The sequence below is a fragment of the Rhinoraja longicauda genome, chromosome 23 (genome assembly GCF_053455715.1).
Source record: "Rhinoraja longicauda isolate Sanriku21f chromosome 23, sRhiLon1.1, whole genome shotgun sequence".
In the NCBI taxonomy this organism is placed as follows: Eukaryota; Metazoa; Chordata; class Chondrichthyes; order Rajiformes; family Arhynchobatidae; genus Rhinoraja; species Rhinoraja longicauda.
The window spans coordinates 33,751,311-33,772,289 of NC_135975.1; the positions used below are offsets into that span (position 1 = coordinate 33,751,311).

The 20,979-nt window shown below is 49.1% G+C and overlaps 1 protein-coding gene and 1 long non-coding RNA gene across 4 annotated transcripts in view; one reads left to right on the forward strand and one right to left on the reverse strand.

The window, feature by feature from the left end:
- The window catches only part of eea1 (early endosome antigen 1), a 111,435-nt gene extending 110,342 nt beyond the window's left edge, over positions 1 to 1,093 (reverse strand). For all 3 annotated transcript variants that reach the window (XM_078420029.1, XM_078420027.1, XM_078420025.1), the window contains exon 1: positions 816 to 1,093. In XM_078420029.1, coding sequence (XP_078276155.1) covers positions 816 to 839 — 24 coding nt within the window. In that variant the 5' untranslated portion in view covers positions 840 to 1,093. The remainder of the gene's footprint in view (positions 1 to 815) is intronic.
- Positions 1,018 to 20,723, forward strand: LOC144605005 (uncharacterized). Its single transcript, XR_013548801.1, has 3 exons — positions 1,018 to 1,532; positions 3,725 to 3,860; positions 20,569 to 20,723. It is a non-coding gene; the product is annotated as an uncharacterized LOC144605005 (long non-coding RNA).
- The last annotated feature ends 256 nt before the right edge of the window (positions 20,724 to 20,979 follow it).

The following is a 20,979-nucleotide window of genomic DNA, read 5'->3' on the forward strand; positions in this document are numbered from 1 at the left end:
GGGAGGGATGGGAGGATTGTGGGGGGAGGGATGGGGGGATTGTGGGGGAGGGATGGGGGGATTGTGGGGGAGGGATGGGGGATTGTGGGGGGAGGGATGGGAGGATTGTGGGGAAAGGGTTGGGGATTGTTGGTGTGGGGGGCTGGAGGGAGGGTGGAGGGTTACAGTGGAATGGGGGGAGAGATGTGGGGGGTTAAGGAGAGGTGCGGGTGGGAGGATTGTGGGGAAAGGGTTGGGGATTGTTGGTGTGGGGGGCTGGAGGGAGGGTGGAGGGTTACAGTGGAATGGGGGGAGAGATGTGGGGGGTTAAGGAGAGGTGCGGGTGAGGGGAGAAGGGAGTTTGAGGTGAGGTGGGGGGATGGGGTGGGGGTAATGGGAGGAGGGAGGTTCAGGGGGAGGGGGGTTGGGTTGGGGGAGGATGGGGGATTTGGGGACGGTGTTGGGGTGCTCGAGTAGGGTAGGATTTGGGGTGGGAGTAAGGGAAACAGTGGGGAGGGCGAAGGGGGTTTGGGGTGGGGGCTGGTAGGGTTGGGGTGTGTGTTGGCGGAGAAGGTGGGGCGAGAGGATTGGGGGGAGGAGGAGAGCCGGGCGGGGACCAGAGTCCGGGCTGAGCCTGTTTGTACCGGGCGGGTGGGCGGGGGACGCGCTCCGGGCCGGTCGCCGCCCACCCAAGCAAGGCAAGGGCGGCGGGATCCGGGCCGCGTTCCAGCCTCCCGCACCAGGCCTGGGCTCGGGGCTCGGCTGACGGCCGCTCCCTCCCTCCGTGCCCTCCCCTCCGCTCGCTCCCTCCCTCCCTCCCTCCCCACCCCACCTACCCTCTGCAGGAGCCGGCGGAACATGGCAGCGGCCTGGGCGCTGACGGGCGGCAGACGCGGCGCTGGCTCGGCGGCGGCGAGGGGGGCGAGGACGGGAGGGACGGGCGGGAGGGCGGCGGCGAAGGCGGGCGGGAGGGAGGGAGGGAGGGCGGCGCTGCCTGGCTCCGTGCGTCGCGGGGACGCCCGGAGGGAGGAGCCTGGTGCCGGCGGACGGCACCTGACGTTAACCAGGCATCGCCTGTCAGGCCCGGGCTCCGACCCCCGACCCCCGACCCACGGCGCCGCCACGCGGGTGGTCCTCCCAGGTGGTCCTCCCACCGAGCCAGGCTTCCCATTAGGTCAATCCTCCCAGGTCAGTCTTCCCATCAGGTCAGTCCTCCCAGGTGGTCCACCCATCAGGTCAGTCCTCCGGGCCGGTCCTCCCATCAGGTCAGTCCTCCCAGGTGGTCCACCCATCAGGTCAGTCCTCCGGGCCGGTCCTCCCATCAGGTCAGTCCTCCCAGGTGGTCCACCCATCAGGTCAGTCCTCCCAGGTGGTCCACCCATCAGGTCAGTCCTCCGGGCCGGTCCTCCCTCCCTCCCTCGCCGAGCTCCCAGCCGGTCCTCCCTCCAGGACAATATTCCCACCGGGATCTCGGCTGCTGTGTGTGGAGTCTGCACGTTCTCCCAGTGACCGCGTGGGTTTTCTCCGGGTGCTCCGGCTTCAAAGACGTACAGGTTTGTGGGTTAGTTGGCCCTCTGTACATTTGGCTCGGCGGGAGGGTGCCTAGGGAGTGGATGAGAAAGACGGATAACACAGAACTAGTATGAAGAGTTGAGGCGAGTCGAGAGAGACCCTTCTTCAGATTGGGGTCCGCCCCAAAACATCTCCTATTCCTCTCTCCAGAGATGCTGCCTGGCCCACTGAGTTACTCCGGCTTTTTGTGTCTATCCACAGTTGAAACCTTCCTACACATAGAACTAATATGAATATGTGATCGATGGTCGGTGCGGACCTAGTGGGCCAAAGGGCCTGTTTCCGTGCGTATTTCTAAACTAAATGGGACTAGCATAGATGGGGTATCTTGGTCGGTATGGACCAGTTGGGTTGAGGAAGGGCTTGTTACCGTACAGTATAACTATTATCAGGGAACTGATGGCTGTGTACAGCTGAGACAGAGGAGGAACTGAGGTCTGGGGCAGATCAGTCATGGTCATATTGAAACTCAGGACAGGCCTGAGTGACTTGGTAGCCTACTCTTACTCCTATTTACTTCTGTCCAATAATACAATGCTCCCTGCAGTTGTATAGGGCCCTGGTAAGACCACATCTGGAGTATTGTGTACAGTTTTGGTCTCCTAATTTGAGGAAGGACATCCTTGTAATTGAGGCAGTGCAACGTAGGTTCACGAGATTGATCCCTAGGATGGCGGGACTGTCATATGAGGAAAGATTGAAAAGACAAGGCTTGTATTCACTGAAGTTTAGAAGGATGAGAGGGGATCTTATAGAGACATAAAATTATAAAAAGGACTGGACAAGCTAGATGCAGCAAAAATGTTCCCAATACTGGGGGAGTCCAGAACCAGGGACCACAGTCTTAGACTAAAGGGGAGGCCATTTAAAACTGAGGTGAGAAGGAACTTTTTCACCCAGAGAGTTGTGATTTTGTGGAATTCTCTGCCACAGAGGGCAGTGGAGGCCAAATCACTGGATAGATTTAAGAGAAAGTTAGATGGAGCTCTAGGGTTTAGTGGAATCAAGGGATATGGGGAGAAAGCAGGCATGGGTTACTGATTGTGGATGATCAGCCATGATCACAATGAATGGCGGTGCTGGCTCGAAGGGCCGAATGGCCTCCTCCTGCACCTATTTTCTAGGTTTTTATATTTCTATGACTATTGGTATGAATTCTCTAATCCATTCACTGCAGTGGAACTTCAACCCATCACCTTCTCATGCAGTAGCAAGACAACCATTAGGCAAATGCAACTATGGCTCCTGTAGTGCCACAGGGTCAGCTAGTGTCTGAGCTTGTCCCTGAGCGGGGCACGTCTGGTCACACGCTGGCTAAACTCCCTTCGCCTTGAAAAGGGTTACCTAGACATGCCCCCCCTCTCAGCTTCCGAGAGCCATTGGGCAGGAAAGTGGTTTAAAACAATATTTCCAATTATCAACTATCATTGTATAATTTCCTACTCATTCTGAAAATAAATTTGGGATGGCGCGGTGGCGCAGCGGTAGAGTTGCTACCTTACAGCGCCAGAGGCCCGGGTTCGATCCTGACTACAGGTGCTGTCTTTACAGAGATTGTACATTGCCCCTGTGACCACGTGGGTTTTCTCCGGATGCTGCGGTTTTCTCCCACATTCCAAAGACATACAGGTTTGTAGGTTAATTGGCTTCTGTAAATTGTCCCAAGTGTGTAGGATAGTGCTAGTGTAAGGGGTGATCGCTGGACAGTGTGGACTCGGTGAGCCCTTTTTCCCAATGAATCTCTAAGGTCTAAAGAATTAACTAAATTGTTTAGGCCTGAATAAAACAAAATATCTCGGCCATTCCTGACAGAAGTTTCTCACTAAACTGGTGAAATTTGGCATTTTGTCTGTTGTTCATATTTGCAGAAGAGCGCTCCATCAGTACATGGTGAATGAAAATGAGATTCCAAACAAGCTATCTACAGGAGTTAACTGTTAACCAGTTAATCCATGACCCCAAAACACAGAGCCACATAAAAGCCTTGCAATTTTTTTTAAAAAGATATTAAAACAAGTTCATTTAGTTTTATTACTCTTCAAGTTTTGAAAAGCAGAAGATACCAAATACAAACACCTTTCCATACATGATAAGTTCTGAACATGCTAACATTCTCAGCAAAACGTAAAGCGCTGGAGAGTCCCAAAACGTCATCTGTCCATTCCCCCCACAGGTGCTGTCTAACCCGCTGACTTCCTCCAGCACTTTGCATTTTGCCCAAGATTGCAGAACCTGCAGCTTCATGTGTCTCCAAGATTCTCAGCAAGTCGGGCAGCATCTGAGGAAGGAGAAACTATTCAAAGCTTTAGGTATGTGATATTACATCAGAATTATTGCCCACAGAGTTGACTCACGCCAGGGGACACTCAAGAGTCACAAACCCACTCACACATCCGGGTGTGTCTGTCGTGGTATAAGCAGACCAAAGGTTAACGATCGCCAGCCAGTATGAATATTAAGGCCATAGGTTCAACACTTGGTTCAAACAAATTAGTAGCACCCCACTGAGTCATCCAAGGATGATGTTGAACAACATATTAATCATAACGTGGGTGTTTTGAAATTCGAATGTGGTAAATTATTCCAAATAATAAATTAAAAAATGGTTGTAGACATTAGCAAACAGCCTGTGATCTCAGCACTCGTAATCACTGACGTGGACTGTGAACTTTAATCGTTTTTTATGTTTGATGGTAAAACTCCAGCTCGTAAAGCAGGGAGTGTCTTTTGATTATCCTGACTGCTCTACTTCCTTGGTTTCAAAAGATGGGATATGTTTGCTGAGTAAACGCAGGCATACAGAGTAGATTTACCCGTATTGTGTAAGTGCACACATTGCCTTTGTCTGAAAGTCCGTGCGTGTTGATTAAAGGTGTTGCCTCATCGGTTGCTGATCAGCGATCTCTCGTGGACGGCACTGATCTGTGGATAACAACCTACTGATCTGGAATGGATGTGCCAAGACCGTGTGCTGAGGAAATGTAGGGAACCGATGGATAATCAGAACAGTTTGATGTAGATGCAAGGAGCTGCAGATGCTGGTTAACCAAAAAAGACACAAAGTGCTGTGCGGCACGGTGGCGCAGCAGTAGAGTTGCTGCCTTACAGCTCCAGAGGCCCGGGTTCAATTCTGACTACGGGTGCTGTCTGTACGGAGTTTGTACATTCTCCCCGTGACCTGCGTGGTTTTTTTCTGGGATCTCCGATTTCCTCCCACACTCCAAAGACGTACAGGTTTGTTAGTTCATTGGCTTAGTATAATTGTAAATAATCCCTTAGTGTGTGTAGAATAGTGTTAGTGTGTGGGGATCGCTGGTCACGCGGACTCCGTGGGCAAAAGGGCTTGTTTCCGTGCTGTATCTCTAAAATTGAACTAAACTAAACTCGATGTAGTCAGGTGACATTTCTGGGAGCAATCTTTAAAAAACTTTCATTAGTGATAGGAGCAGAATTAGGCCATTCAGCTCATCAAGTCTACTCCGCCATTCAATCATGGCTGATCGTCTTTCCTTCTCAACCCAATTCTCCTGCCTTCTCCCCATAACCCCTGACACCATTACTGATAGGCAGTGATGCTGCCTGACCCGATGAGTTACTCCAGCACTTTTTTTATAATCAAGCAGTTGAAGGATTGTTTCAGCTTCACGTTCATTTTACAGCCATTCCAGAAGATGGTTGCGGATAAAATAGCTGGTAAACAATAAATTAAGTGGAAGAAAAGATACAGACTGCATCAAGAGCAGCTATTTCATTTAGGCTTTAGAAATACAGCGTGGAAATAGGCCTTTCAGCCCACCAAGTCCGCGCCGACCAGCGATCACCCCGTACACTCACTATCCTACACACTCAGGACAATTTACAGAAGCCAATTAACCTGCAGGCTTGTACATCTTTGGAGTGTGGGAGTAAACTGAGGTGAGAAGGAACTTTTTCACCCAGAGAGTTGTGAATTTGTGGAGGGCAGTGGAGGCCACTGGATGGATTTAAGAGAGAGTTAGATAGAGCTCTAGGGGCTAGCGGAATCAAGGGATATGGGGAGAAGGCAAGCATGGGTTACTGATTGTGGATGATCAGCCATGATCACAATGAATGGCGGTGCCAGCTCGAAGGGTCGAATGGCCTCCACCTGCACCTATTTTCTACATTTCTAAACCCGAGCACCCAGAGAAAACCCATGTGGTCACGGGGAGAACGTACAAACTCCGTACAGACAGCACCCGTAGTCAGGCTCAAACCCGGATCTCTGGAAGCTGTAAGGCAGCAGCTCTACTGCCGTGCCCCTCTGCCGCCCTATTATATTTATACAATACTTTAAATGGTTTTAATGTTCCAAGGCTCATGACAATGAGCCATTAGAAGATGCTAGAGCAGTGACCAAAAGCTGCGTTATAGAGGTAGACTGCAGCAGCTTCTTGAAGAAAGGTCTACTCGTCTCAGTATCAATGGGACATTAACAACGCAAACGGTCAAGTACTGCCTCGCTGATCCCAGGATAGGTCTGGAGCCAGAAACAAGAGTCAAGAGTGTTTTATTATCATACTAGACCGTGAACGTGTTGGGCCCAAAACACTCCTGCACTGGTGCAGCACACTCTCCTCCCCCCTCCCTCCCTCCTTCCTCCCTCCCCCCTTCCCCTCCCCTCTTCCCTTCCCCCTCCCCACTCCATCCCCCTCAACCCCCCTTATCCTCCCCCCCCCCTCTCTCCACCCCCCTCCCTCTCTAGGAGATAGATTTAACTTTAAAATGTGAATAACTTTAAAAATATAACACCGATTTCAATGATACCTCTTCCATTAGGGACGACGGTGAGTAAGGAGGGCCTAAAATTGTCACGCTATCTTATTCCGTTGTGGCTGTAGTTCAGGAACAAACAAACAAACAAATGTGTTTTAGTATATAGATGTCCCAGATAGAACAATGAAATTCTTACTTGCTGCAGCACAACAGAATATGTAAGCATAGTGCACTGTAAACAATATGATGAACGAGAGAGAAAAAAAAGTTCAGTGTGTATATATATACACATACAAGTACACATAGAAGGTATCACAAAATGCTGGAGTAACTCAGCAGGTCAGGCAGTATCTTTGAGAGAAGGAATGGGTGGCGTTTCGGGTCGAATGGAATGGGTGACGTCACCCATTCCTTCTCTGCAAGATGCTGCCTGACCTGCTGAGTTACTCCAGCATTTTGTGATACCTTCGATTTGTACCAGCATCTGCAGTTATTTTCCTACAAGTGCACATGTATATATTGTATATACATATATACATATACACATACACACATATACATATACATATATCCACATACGTACACGCAAAAAACAAACAATAGTAGTGCAATAATAATAATTGTCTATTGTAGTTTAGAGCTTATTTGAGGTTGTAGTGTTAAATAGCCTGATGGCTTTAGGGAAGAAGCTGTTCCTGAATCTGGACGTCACAGTTCTTAGGTTCCTGTACCTTCTTCCCGATGGCAGGGGTGAAATGAGAGTGTGGCCAGGATGGTCACAATGGTCACCCAACTAATTAATTGACATAAATTTCTGCTCATCCTTCATTGCTGTAGGATCGGGCATCATAGAACCTGGAGCACGTGGAAAGATTAGGGGAGGTGGGGGTGGCTTCAGGGATGGAGGGGTATGGGACCCCTTAACAATCTGTTCAAGAAAGACGTGAGGTCGTAGGTATGAGTGTGTTTGTTCACCACATACCTGAGGAGCTGCATGGTCCCTCCAGAAATGGTCACCTTGACATTCCTGGGCGCACTCTTGCCCGGGATGGAGCCGAGTGGTTTCAGTGCATATGTGAGAGACCGCTGGTGTGTTTTTGGCTGATGTTGTTGAGAGATGGCAAGTAAACAAGAAAAAAAGCGGGGAAGGAGCAGGGATATATTCCTGAAGGACACCGGGTCTTGGGGACAGTGGCCCGTGAACTTATTTCCCAGCTACGTGGGAGAGCATGGAGCCACCAACCTGGACAACACGAGAGGGAAGATAGACACACAAAATGCTGGAGTAACTTAGCCTGTCAGGCAGCATCTCTGGAGAAAAGGAATAGGTGACGTTTCAGGTTGAGACCCTTCTTCAGATTGAGAGTCAGAGGGTTGGGAAACTAGAGGTATAAAAAAGTTCAGAACAAATCAGAGCCGGCACCGATGGCCAAGGAAAGGAGGAGCCCACAATGGTCCATTGTTGGCTGTGGACGAGGAGATAACAAAGGGATATATGGGAGGAGATTGAAGGCAGATGCTGCGATGTAAGATGCTGGAATGGGCCAAGTGCTGGAGGATGTGATTAATGTGGATGGGTATCCACTGGCCAGTGGGGTGGTGGGCCAAATGGCCGGTTTCCATGCCGTATGATCCTATGACTTTGTGAAGAGTTGGTCGTGGAGACGGGACGCAGTACCAGTGTGGCTTTTCAACCCAATAGGAAGGATCCAACCTTGGAGTTAGTTTAGTTAATTTAGTTTATTGTTATGTGTATCGAGGTACAGTGAAAAGCTTTTGTTGTGCGTAAACCAGTCAGCACAAAGAAAACACATGATTACAATTGAGCCATTCACAATGTACAGATACATCATAAAGGGAATAATGTGGATCTGCTGTTGGGGTAGAGATTGAAAAGGTGGTGCGATTGTAATGCGTGATTACAGATCCACTTCTGTGACCAGCATACAAAGAGTCGCCTGGCTTGGGTGCCATCTGGAGTTCCAGGAATGATGGATTTTGAGATCCTACCACAAAGTTAAGGCCTTGTTTTAATGACAATCCATGAGCTCCTGATAGTTGTTAATGGAAATGACAATGGAGTTTCAGGAGACACTCTTATAAAGTCACTGGACCAAATGGACCTGTTGGGCCCAAACCTCTCCTGCATTGGTGCAGCACCCTGTCCTCCCCCACTCCCCTCTCTCCTCAACCCCCCCCCCCCTTCCATCTCCCTTCTACCCCACTCCCCCCTCCCCTCCCCCCTCCTTTTAAACTTTAAAATGTGAATAACTTAAAAAATATAAGACCGATTTCAATAAAACTACTTGCATTATCACTAAAGTGACAATGGTGAGTAAGGTGGGCCTAAAATTATCACGCTATCGTGTACCGATTTTGCTGAAGTTCAGTCACAAACAAGATAACAAATGAGCATTTTAGCATATAGATAATGCACAGAAATTGGCCCATTTCTTCCTTGCCGACCAAGATGTCTGTCTGTCAACGTGCAAGATTGTTGCATATTCCTGTAGAACAAGGAATTGCAGATTCTGTTTCACAAAAAATGAAAATTACACAAGAGTTTTGGAATAGCTCAGCAAATCTGAAGAAGGGTCTTGACCCGAAACGTCACCCATTGAGTCTGAAGAAGGGTCTCAACCTAAAACATCACCCATTCCTTCTCTCCAGAGATGCTGCCTGAGTTATTCCAGCTTTTTGTGTCTATCTTAAGTAGGGTTGCCAACTGTCCTGTATTAGCCGGGACATCTCATATTTTGGGCTATATTGGTTTGTCTTGTACGGGACCGCCCTTGTCCCGTATTAGGGGCGCTGTAGGCCTGGATGCTGTAGGTCCAGACAGTGTAGGTCCGGACAGTGTAGGCCCGGAGGCCCGGGCGCCGCCTAACGGAGGTTGCATAGCAACCCGCCTCCCGGCCCGGGCAGCCGCCTTTGGTGGAGCGGGAACACGTGGCCGCTGGCTGGGTGAGGTCACGTGGGGCGCGGGGCGGTGACGTCACCTTGTCCTTATTTGGGAGTGAGATAGTTGGCAACCCTAAGCTTAAGTCGGACAGCATCCCTGGAGAACATGGATCGGTGATATTTTGGGTCAGGACCCTTCCTCAAACTAATTGTGGAGGGGTGGGGAAGAACACTCGAAGAGAGGAGGGGCAGGGCAAAGCCAGGCAAGTAATAGGCGATCACAGGCTAGGAGGGTTTTTGTTAGGCAGATGGTCCCATTTTCCTATGTTTGGCCCATCTCCCTCTAAACCTTTCCTAACCATCTGCCTGTCCAAATGTATTTTAAACATTGGAATTGCACTCACCCCTAGGTGAAATTAGAAACAAAATCCTGGTAAAATCCCCACTCATGTGGAAACGTGTGGCACACGGGATTATAATAAAATATCTTTGTTAACTACATTTTTAGGCCAAAAATATAGGTCGCACTTACTGCCTTTGGCCAGAGGGGGCACCCAGAGTCAACACTGATCACATGATTCAAATAAAATTTACTAAAGTTCTTCTTTCACTCTGTCTTCCTCATTGAATTCCTTTTGGACAACTGTATTTTCCAGAGTTGGGGATATGTTTTTCCCCCCATCTAATAATATATAATAATAATAATTTTATTTGTCATATGTAGGTTGGCACAGGGTCAATGATACAATGAAATGTATTTGACGAGACAACGGGTCACCTCAGCAGTAATATTCCAAGGATAAATAAGATTAAAATGACATTAGTAAGGTAAAAAGGCAATATTAAAAATAATCAACATATATGATGTGAAATGTGTTTATGAGTTCAGAAGCCTGATGGCCTGATGGTAGAAACTGTTCTTAAATCTGGTGGTACGCGCAGCCATACTCCTGTATCGTCTGCCTGACGGTAACAAGGAGAACAGCCTGCATGCTGGGTGGCTGTGGTCCTTGATGATGCTGCGTGCCTTCCGCAAGGGGGGAAGGGGAGGGAGAGAGAGAGAGAGAGAGATGTGCTGCTGTAAAACTGAACCCTCCATATACCGAGGCAAGTATAGGTTTTTTCCTCTCTTGCCAATAAATCTGATTTGCAACTAAACAGAAGAGTGAGCCTTTTTCTGTTCTCCTAGTCAGATCCTTGAACCTGTTCCCTTGTAACACTGACCCACTGAGTAACTCCAGCACTTTGTGTCTTTTTTGTTGGAAACCAGCATCTGCAGTTCGCTGTTTCAGCATCTGCGGAGGAAACTCATGAGAGGAATAGATCAGATAAATGCCCAGAGTAGGGAAATCGAGAACTAGAGAACAGAGGTTTAAGTCGAGGGGGGAAAGATTTAATAGGAAACCGAGGGGTAACGTTTTTACACAAAGGGTGGCAGGTGTATGGAATGAGCTGCCAGAGGAGGTAGTTGAGGCAGGTGCTATTACAACGTTTAAAAAAAGCATTTGGACAAGTACATGGATAGGTCAGGTTTAGAGGGATATGGGCCAAACGCAGGCAGGTGCGTCATGTTGGTCGATGTGAGAAAGTTGGGCCGAAGGGACTGTTTCCATGCTGTATGGCTCTATGAGCTGGTCAGTGAGGAGAGGCCGGACAGACACACACACCCTGGGGAACCAACATGGCTGCCCCGTGCCACAGATACAGTGAACCCTCGTCCACAGTATAACCTGCCCACCTCCCTCTCGCACCTCGGAAGGCCTGCTGTGAAGCAAGCACACACACGCACACAAGCACACACACACACACCAGCAATGTATTCCAGAGACTCACTCCCCTCTGTGAGAGGAGAGAACACCAAGTTCATCTTCCTGTTCCAACATAACATGGAGGCATCGAAGATAGACACAAAATAGACAATAGACAATAGGTGCAGGAGTAGGCCATTCGACACCTCGAGCCAGCACCACCATTCAATGTGATCATGGCTGATCATTCTCAATCAGTACCCCGTTCCTGCCTTCTCCCCATACCCCCTGACTCTGCTATCTTTAAGAGCTCTATCTAGTTCTCTCTTGAATGCATTCAGAGAATTGGCCTCCACTGCCTTCTGAGGCAGAGAATTCCACAGATTCACAACTCTCTGACTGAAAAAGTTTTTCCTCATCTCCGTTCTAAATGGCCTACCCCTTATTCTTAAACTGTGGCCCCTGGTTCTGGACTCCCCCAACATTGGGAACATGTTTCCTGCCTCTAACGTGTCCAACCCCTTAATAATCTTATGTGTTTCGATAAGATCCCCTCTCATCCTTCTAAATTCCAGTGTATACACGCCTAGTCACTCCAGTCTTTCAACATATGACAGTCCCGCCATTCCGGGAATAAACCTAGTAAACCTACGCTGCACGCCCTCAATAGCAAGAATATCCTTCCTCAAATTTGGAGACCAAAACTGCACACAGTACTCCAGATGCGGTCTCACTAGGGCCCTGTACAACTGCAGAAGACCCTCTTTGCTCCTATACTCAACTCCCCTTGTTATGAAGGCCAACATTCCATTGGCTTTCTTCACTGCCTGCTGTACCTGCATGCTTCCTTTCAGTGACTGATGCACTAGGACACCCAGATCTCGTTGTACTTCCCCTTTTCCTAACTTGACACCATTCAGATAATAATCTGCCTTCTTATTCTTACCACCAAAACGCTGAGGTTTAGTTTCGTTTATTGTCATTTCTACAGTGAAAAGATTTTGTTGCGTGCTAACCAGTCAGCGGAAAGACAACACATGATTACAAGAGAACCATTCACAGTTTACAGATAAAAATGTAAAAGTTTGGAGCAATTGTAATATGTGATTGTGGATCTGCTTCTGTGGCTAGCACGCACATGGTCGCCTGGGTTGGGCACCATCATTGCCTTTTGTCACAATATAGACAGTTGAACTGTAAATCTGCTGGTATATCACGTATTCTGCTTCACTCAAACCTAACTCCATTTCATACCAAGCACAAAAGGCCGGAGTAACTCAGTGGGTCAGGCAGCATCCCTGGAGAAAAGGAATAGGTGACGTTTCGGGTCGACAACCTCCTTCAGACTGAAGACCCGAAACGTCACCTATTTCTTTTCTCCAGGGATGCTGCCTGACCCGCTGAGTTAGTACAGCACTTTGTGTCTATCTTTGGTGTAATCCAGAATCAGCAGTTTCTTCCTATACATCACACAATGTGTAGGAAAGAACTGCAGATGCTGATTTAAATCGAAGATAGACACAAAATGCTGGAGTAACTCAGCGGGATAGGCAGCATCTCTGGAGAGAAGTGATATCAGGGGAGTGAGTGGGACAGAGATAGAATGTAGTCGGAGACAGTAAGACTGGTGGAAGAACTGGGAAGGGGAGGGGATGGAGAGAGAGGGAAAGCAAGGGCTATTTGAAGTTAGAGAAGTCAATGTTCATACCGCTGGGGTGTAAGCTGCCCAAGCGAAATTTGAGGTGCTGTTCCTCCAATTTGTGCTGGGCCTCACTCTGACAATGGAGGAGGCCCAGGACATAACGGTCAGATTGGGAATGGGAGGGGGAGTTAAAGTGCTGAGCCACTGGGAGATCAGTTAGGTTCAGGCGGTCTGAGTGGAGGTGTCCAGCGAACCGATCGCCGAGCCTGCACTTGGTCTTTCCGATGTACAGGAGTCCACACCTGGAACAGCGGATACAGTAGATAAGGTTGGAGGAGGTGCAGGTGAACCTCTGCCTCACCTGAAAAGACTGTCGGGGTCCTTGGACGGAGTCGAGGTGGGAGGTAAAGGAACAGATGTTGCATCTCCTGTGGTTGCAGGGGAAAGTACCTGGGGAGGGGGTGGTTTGGGTGGGAAGGGACGAGTGGACCAGGGGGTTGCAGGGGGAACGGTCTCTGTGGAAAGCAGAAAGGGGTGGAGATGGGAAGATGTGGCCAGTAGTGGGGTCCCGTTGGAGGTGGCGTTAATGTCAGAGAAATATATGCTGTATGCAACGGCTGATGGGGTGGAAGGTGAGGACAAGGGGGATTCTCTGTCCTTGTTACGATTAGGGGGAGGGGGTGCAAGAGCGGAGCTGTGGGATATTGAGAAGACCCTAGTGAGGGCCTCATCTATAATGGAAGAGGGGAACCCCCGTTCCCTAAATAATGAGGACATCTCCGATGCCCCTGTGTGAAACACTTCATCCTGGGCGCAGATGCGGCATAGACGGAGGAATTGGGAGTAGGGGATAGAGTCTTTACAGGAGACAGGGTGGGAAGAAGTGTTGTCTAGATAGCTGTGGGAGTCAAAGGTTCAAAGGTCTGTTTATTGTCACGTGTACCAATTAAGGTACAGTGAAACTCGAAGTATCATACAGCCATACTAAAACAGCAACAAAGCACACAACTACATAATAGTTAACATAACCATCCATCACAACGGCTCCCCACATTCCTCTGTGATGGAAGGCAATAAAGTCGAATCCTCTTCCCCTTTATTCTCCCGCGGTCGGGGCAGTCGAACCATCCACAGTCAGGGTGATCAAAGCTCCCGCAGCCGGCGGTCGAAGCTCCCGTGTCTGGGCGATCAAAGCTCCCGCGTCTGGGCGATCAAATCTCATGCATCGGGGCGGTCTATGCCCCCGCCATCGGGGCTGTTGAAGCTCCTGGGGCTTGGAGCTTCTGACGTTGGTCTCTAACCAGAGTCCGCGAGCTCCCCAATGTGAAAATCCGCAGGCTGCCGCGGTTGGAGCTCTCGAAGTCGATCCCTGACAGGGACCGCCAGCTCCACGATGTTAAGTCCACAGGCTCCCGCGGTTGGAGCTCTCCAAGGTCGATCCCTGACAGGGACCGCCAGCTCCACGATGTTAAGTCCACAGGCTCCCGCGGTTGGAGCTTTCCAAGGTCGATCCCCGACAGGGGTCGCCAGCTCCACGATGTTAAGTCTGCAGGCTGCCGCGGTTGCAGCTCTCGAAGTCGATCTCCAGCAAGAGGCTGTCAACTCCTTGATGTTAGGCCGCTGTGTGGACGGAGATACGATACGGAAAGGAAAATCGCAACTCCGTCGAGGTAAGAGATTTAAAAAAGTTTCCCCACCACCCCCCACATAAAACAAGCTAAAGAACACTAAAACATACATTCACCACAAACTATAAGACAACACAGAAGGCAAGGACGAGACAGACTGTTGGCGAGGCAGCCATTGGGTTTAGTGGGTTTATAATAGATGTCGGTCAATAGTCTGTCTCCTGTGATGGAGACGGTGAGATCAAGAGACGGCAGGGAGATGTCAGAGATGGTCCAAGTGAATTTGAGTGCAGGATGGAAATTAGTAGTAAAGTTAATGAAGTTAGTGAGTTCTGCATGGGTGCAGGAGGTAGTACCGATGCAGTCGTCTATGTAGCGGTAGAATTTGGGGACAAGGCCAGTGTATGCCTGTAGCAGGGATTGCTCGACGTGCCCGACAAAGAGGCAGGCATAGCTGGGGCCCATGCGAGTGCCCATAGCTACGCCTTGGACTTGGAGGAAGTGGGAGTTGTTAAGGGTAAGGACCAACTCTGCTAAGCGGAGGAGAGTGTAAGTAGAGGGAAATTGGCTGGTTCTGCGGTTGAGGGGAAAAACGGAGGGCTTTAAGGCCTTCCTGGTGGGGGATGGAGGTGTAGAGTGACTGAACATCCATAGTAAAGATGAGGGAGTGGGGGCCTGGAAAACGGAAGTCATTGGGGAGACGAAGGGCCTGTGAGGTGTCTTGGACACAGGTCGGGAGGGAATGGGCCAGGGGGGATAGGATGGAGTCGAGGTACGTGGAAATTGTACACACACACACACACACACACACACACATATATATATAGATATAGATATATGTAACGTGTGTGTATATTTGTAGATCTATGTGCAATGTTGCACTGTTGAGTCATCACCCTAACAAGACCTGGTGATATTTATCACAAACATCAGAGGTTCCAGCACGGATCCTTGCAGAATACCAGTTCTGAACCCAGATGACCAAGCCACTTTTATTGATATTGGGAGGTTAAGGCAGCAAGCTCTGTCGTTGGTGCACTTGCACTTGGAACGCTGCACCAGGGGGAATGGGAATGATTCTGTCTCGCTTTGTTTGCCGTCAGCCCCGTCACCGATCTGTAACCTTGAAGGGTCATCTGCAGAGTCTTGATACTTCACTGAAGTGAGGCAGCATGGAGCTCCTGTCAGCCCTGGCCTGCCCGCCCACCAGTGCTGACGCCACAGCCACGCTGCCAAGGCTTCACGTGCTCTCTCACCGCATCGCTACACGATACACTCGGAAAACATTCCACCTGTCAACGGGACATCAGTGGAGGATTTACCGAAGCGCGGGCAAAGGATGTTATGAATTCCACTCTAATTTTAGTTTAGTTTAGTTTAGAGATACAGAGCAGAAACAGGCCCTTCAGCCCACCGAGTCCGCGCCGACCAGTGATCCCCGCACACCAACTGTATCCTACGCACACTAGGGACAATTTGCATTCATACCAAGCCAATTAACCTACAAACCTGTGAGTCTTTGGAGTGTGGGAGGCAACCGAAGCACCCGGAGAAAACCCACGTGGTCACAGGGAGAAGGTACAAACTCTGTACAGACAGCACCCGTAGTCAGGATCGAACCCGGGTCTCTGGCGCTGTAAGGCAGTAGCTCTACTGCTGTGCCACCGTGCCACTCTCTTATCTCGCAGAAAGATCTACTTGTCACTTTTGAGCGTTTAATTGCGGGAGCGTGCAGAACTATCTAATGCACACGGTAGCAGGAAGGATTATAGCATCAACTGTGCAACTAAAGTGCACTGTTTCCTTGCAGCTGCTGGCAATAACTTCAAGATCCACTGTGTTGCAATCTTTGCTATTGATTTCAACAACTGTAAATGCTACCACCAGTTGCTGTTAATAGGATTGCGAAGTGTAGGTAATGTTTTGTAGCACAAATACAACATGAGATAAACTGTGTATATTTTGGACTACAGATTAGCTGCCCTCAGATCCTCGTAACTATAGTTACAAGGCTTCCGCAGAACCCCCTAACGCCACATTGCCACAAGATAATAGCAAGAACACTTCGAAGATGAACCCATTGCCAGTTTGTCCCAAGGTGTTGACCGTCACTACAAGAATGGAATTTCTTGCTTTCATTGCGAATCTGCAAGATCTGCAAGACCCGGGTTCGATCCTGCCCACGGGTACTGTCTGTACGGAGTTTGAACGTTCTCCCCGTGACCTGCGAGGAATTTCTCCCGGTGCTCTAGGTAACTCAAGCACTCCAAAGACGTACAGCTTCGTAGGTTATAAAGATAATTATCGTTATTTTAAAGATAATTATCGTTATTTTATTTTTAATGAATGCTTATTTATCTTTGCTATCCACTTTGCTGCTGTAACCCTGCAAATTTCCCCATTGTTTGACGAATAAAGGATTATTATTATTATTATTATTATTAATTGGCTTCGTAAAAATGGTAAATTGTCCCTGGTGTGTGTAGGATAGTGTTAGTGCGTGGGGATCGCTGGTCAACACGGACTTGGTGGGCCGAAGGGCCTGTTTCTGTGCTGGATCTCTAATCCAAACTGAACTAGAATATCTGCGTCACTGGTTGTGTTTCTACAAACTCTGCTCTAAAACACCAGCAATTTCCTTGGATTCAAGGACGGTTTCACTCAGTCCTCTGGTAACGTGACAGTGACTTCGGGAATTTGTGGGCTTTAGGTTTACTACTAGACCAAGTGGACCCGTTGGGCCCAAACCTCTCCTGCATTGGTGCAGCACCCTCTCCGTCTCCCCCCCTCTCCCCTCCTCCCGCTCTTCCTCCCCTGCCTCCTCTCCCCCTCCCCCGCTCATTTGCCCATGCAAACCAAGATGCCCCATCTACACTGGACCCACCTGCCTGCGTTTGACCCATATCCCTCTAAACCTGTCCTATCCATGTACGTGTCCAAATATCTGTTAAATGTTGTTATAGGACCTGCCTCAACTACCTCCTCTGGCAGTTCGTTCCATACGCCCACCAACCTCTGAGTGGAAAATTTGCCCTTCAGGTTCCAGTTAAATCTTTCCCCACTCATCCTAAACCTATGTCGTCAAGTTCTTGATATCCACCGGGAGGCGCCGTTCAATGGCTGCCTCGCCAACAGTCTGTCTCGTCCCTTCTCTCTTTGTTGTTTTATAGTCTGTAGTTAAATGTTGTTTTAACGTATCTTTCGTTTTGTATTATGTGGGGGGGGGGGGGGTGGGGGGAACTTTTTTTACCTCTTTCCTCGACGGAGATACAACTTTTTCCGTGTCGTATCTCTGTCCGCGCTGCAGCCTAACATCATGGAGCTGGCGGCGAGGGGATCGACCTTGGGAGCTCCAACCGCGGGAGCCTGCGGACTTAACATCGTGGAGCTCGCGGGCCCTGGACCGGCTTCGGGAGCTCCAAGCCGCGGGGGCTTCGACCGCCCCGATCATGGGAGCTTAGATCGCCCCAATCGCGGGAGCTTCGATCGTCCCGATTGCGGATGGTTCGACTCCCCCGACTGTGGGAGGAAAGGGAGGAAAGAAGAGAGGCCGGCACGGTGGCGCAGCGGTAAAGTTGCTGCCTTACAGCATTTGCAGCACCGGAGACCCGGGTTCCATCCCGACTACGGGTGCTGTCTGTACGGAGTCTACATCTTCTCCCCGTGACCGCGTGGGTTTTCTCCGAGATCTTCGGTTTCCTCCCACACTCCAAAGACGTGCAGGTTTGTAGGTTAATTGGCTTGGTAAATGTAAAAATTGTCCCTAGTGTGTGTAGGATTGTGTTAGTGTGCGGGGATCGCTGGTCGGCGCGGACTCGGTGGGCCGAAGGGCCTGTTTCCGTGCTGTATCTCTAAACTAAACTAAGATAAGACTTTATTGCCTTCCACCACAGTGAGCAATGTGGAGGAGCCGCTGTGATGGATGTTTGTGTTAAATTTTTACGTGGTTGCGTGTTTTGGTGCTTTTTCGGTATGTCTGTACGACAAACCAAATTCCTCGTATGATTTACATACTTGTTTTGTTCTCATACTTGGCTAATAAAATCAATGACTGTGCAACTGCAATGACCCTATTCTGGTCGGGTAACAGACTGTGCATCTATTCCCCTTATCATCTTATACACCCAGTATAGAGGAATTGCATGGCCCCTGACCCGGTCTGTTGCCAAGCAACGCCTTCTGGAGGACAAGCGGTGTACTGGAGGCAAGCACTTACCATGGCTGCCAGCACAGTGGCACCGTCTCCGGTCCCAGCAGACGTTGAATTGTCACCGTTTCCTGCCAGAACTCTGAAGCCAAAATCGGCACTAAACTTGCAACACCTCAGCCCCAACCAAACATCTTTACGAATGGCACCACGTAATTACAGTGCTTAATCACATCAGGCTGCTTAACTTCATCCCAATAAACTTAGTCCAGCTATGTTGAAGATGATATTTAAGTTTAAGATGTGTAGGAAAATAACTGCAGATGCTGGTTCAAATTGAAGTCTGAAGAAGGGTCTCGACCCGAAACGTCACCCATTCCTTCTCTCCTGAGATGCTGCCTGACCCGCTGAGTTACTCCAGCATTTTGTGTCTACCTTTAAGTTTAAGATGCTCTTTTGATGACAGATGATAAGCCAGATACCAGCTGCAGAACTCACAAATCACTGCTCCTTGGGGCTTGTAATAACAAGGAACTGCAGATGCCGGTTTATACCAGAGAAAGACACATATGCCAGAATAATTCAGCAGGTCAGGTCGTATCCCTGAAGAATGTGGATAGGCGACGTATCGGGTTGGAACCCTTCTTCAGGCTGATCTGAAGAAGGTTCCCGGCTCAAAACATCACCTGTCAAATGTTCTCCCGGTGACTGCCTGACCTGCTGAGTTACTCCAGCACATTGTGTCTTTCCTTAGGGCTTAATGAAAAAGAGTGCACTTGTATTTTACAGTCCCTTTTTCTTGCTTTGGTACACAGGAGACCAATTGCAGTGGCTCTGGTTACATTTCAAAAGCCTTTAAGGTTATAGATACCAGTGGTGGAGGGATTTAAATCAGCTCACTTAAAATGCTGGAATTGGAAGACAATGGAGGCAGGGAGTGTAGCCAGGCTGGATGAAGTTAAGGTGGGAAGGATGGCCAAGGGTTTGGCCTGACAAAATGTTAGAACGGAATCACAGAGTGGGAGCAATGAGAGAGGGTGTTGCTGAACTCTCGTCCGAGAGAGGAGGAGAACTTCTTCAGAGTGACACACCGTTCACTTGGAAAGATCAAAATGAAATAAGATTTGAAAGATGGTATGCAGAAATGCGTAGTTGTATCCCATTAGAAAAAGCAACGTATAATCTGAGAAATGGATATGACTTCTTCTTGAAGGTGTGGAACCCATTCATTTTAAAGCTAGGATTAAGAATTGGAAATATTTAAATTCAGGATTGTTTTGATACCTTTAAGAAGAATTTAATAAGAAATTACCCGGTAGTGTCTCCTTCTGGACTCCAGGTTTCTTTCTTTCTCTCTTTCTTTTTCTTTTTCTTTTTCCTTCTTTTTAACTGGGGGGTGGGGGGAAGGGGGGGTGTGGGAGGGGAGATAATACAGAACAATACGTGTATAATCGAATTTATAATGTAGTTATTATTGCTTACTATGAAATGTAAAATGTATGAGTTCTGTTAAAACTTAAATAAAATAAAAAAATTTAAATTAAAAAAAGTGACACACCGTGAGGAGATTTTGCAGTGGAACGGACAAAACATGTTAGAAAGAAGTGCAGATGCTGGTTTAACTCGAAGGTAGACGAAATGCTGGAGTAACTCAGCGTGTTGCGTGTGTTACGAGTGTATTGCGGAAGCTGCCTTGTACTCCAGAAGGCTTGAGCGACTCCGTGCGTCACGCCCTTTGACCTTATGACCAACCGTACAATCCCCCTACAACATGATCCGATACACCTGAATAAGATCAGCCCTCAGCCTTGTGCTCCAGTAATAGTCCTAGCCTGCCCAACCTCTCCCTGGAGCTCAGGGCCTCATGTCCTGGCAATATTCGCGTAAATCTTCTCTGCACCCTTTCTAGTTTAACAACATCCTTCGTTTAGAAGGGTGACCAAACGTGAATACGATTTTCCAAATGTGGTCTCACCCACATCTTGTACTTGATGTAGAATTTGTGCTAAAAACACAAAGTGCTGGAATAACTCAGCGAGTCAGACAGCATCAGTGGGGAACATGCAGAGGAGACGATTCACATCAGGTCCCTTCTTCAGACTGATTGGTAGTCCCTTGAAGAAGGGTCCCAACCCAAGACGTCACCTGCCCATGTTCTCTACAAATGCTGCCTGGCCCACTGAGTGACTGCAGCACTTTGTGTTTATGTTGCTCAAGGTTCTAGCATTGTAGAGTTACCCGGCAAGCAGGTCCGGCTCACCGCTGCGGAATGACCACAGGGGACCCGCCCACCAGAGGACCGAGGATTGCCCGCTGCGGACAGACGATGGAGGAACCCGTCGGCCGGACAGAGTAACTGCCCACCACGGACCCGCCCGCCGTGAACCGATGACAGAGTACCCGCCCGGTAGGCCCATCTTGCCCACCGCGGACTCCGAACCGGCCCCCAACCATTGGCGTCGATGGGAACCGCGCCGTCAATGAGCGAGGTGGAGTATCGAGAGCGAGGAGTACCGTGGAGAACGAAGGGAGACCCGGGAGGGTGGGGGGGGTTCCACAAACCGGGTGAGGGTGGGGGATGCACTGAGAACCGGGTGAGAGGGGTGCACTGAAAATCGCATAAGGGGG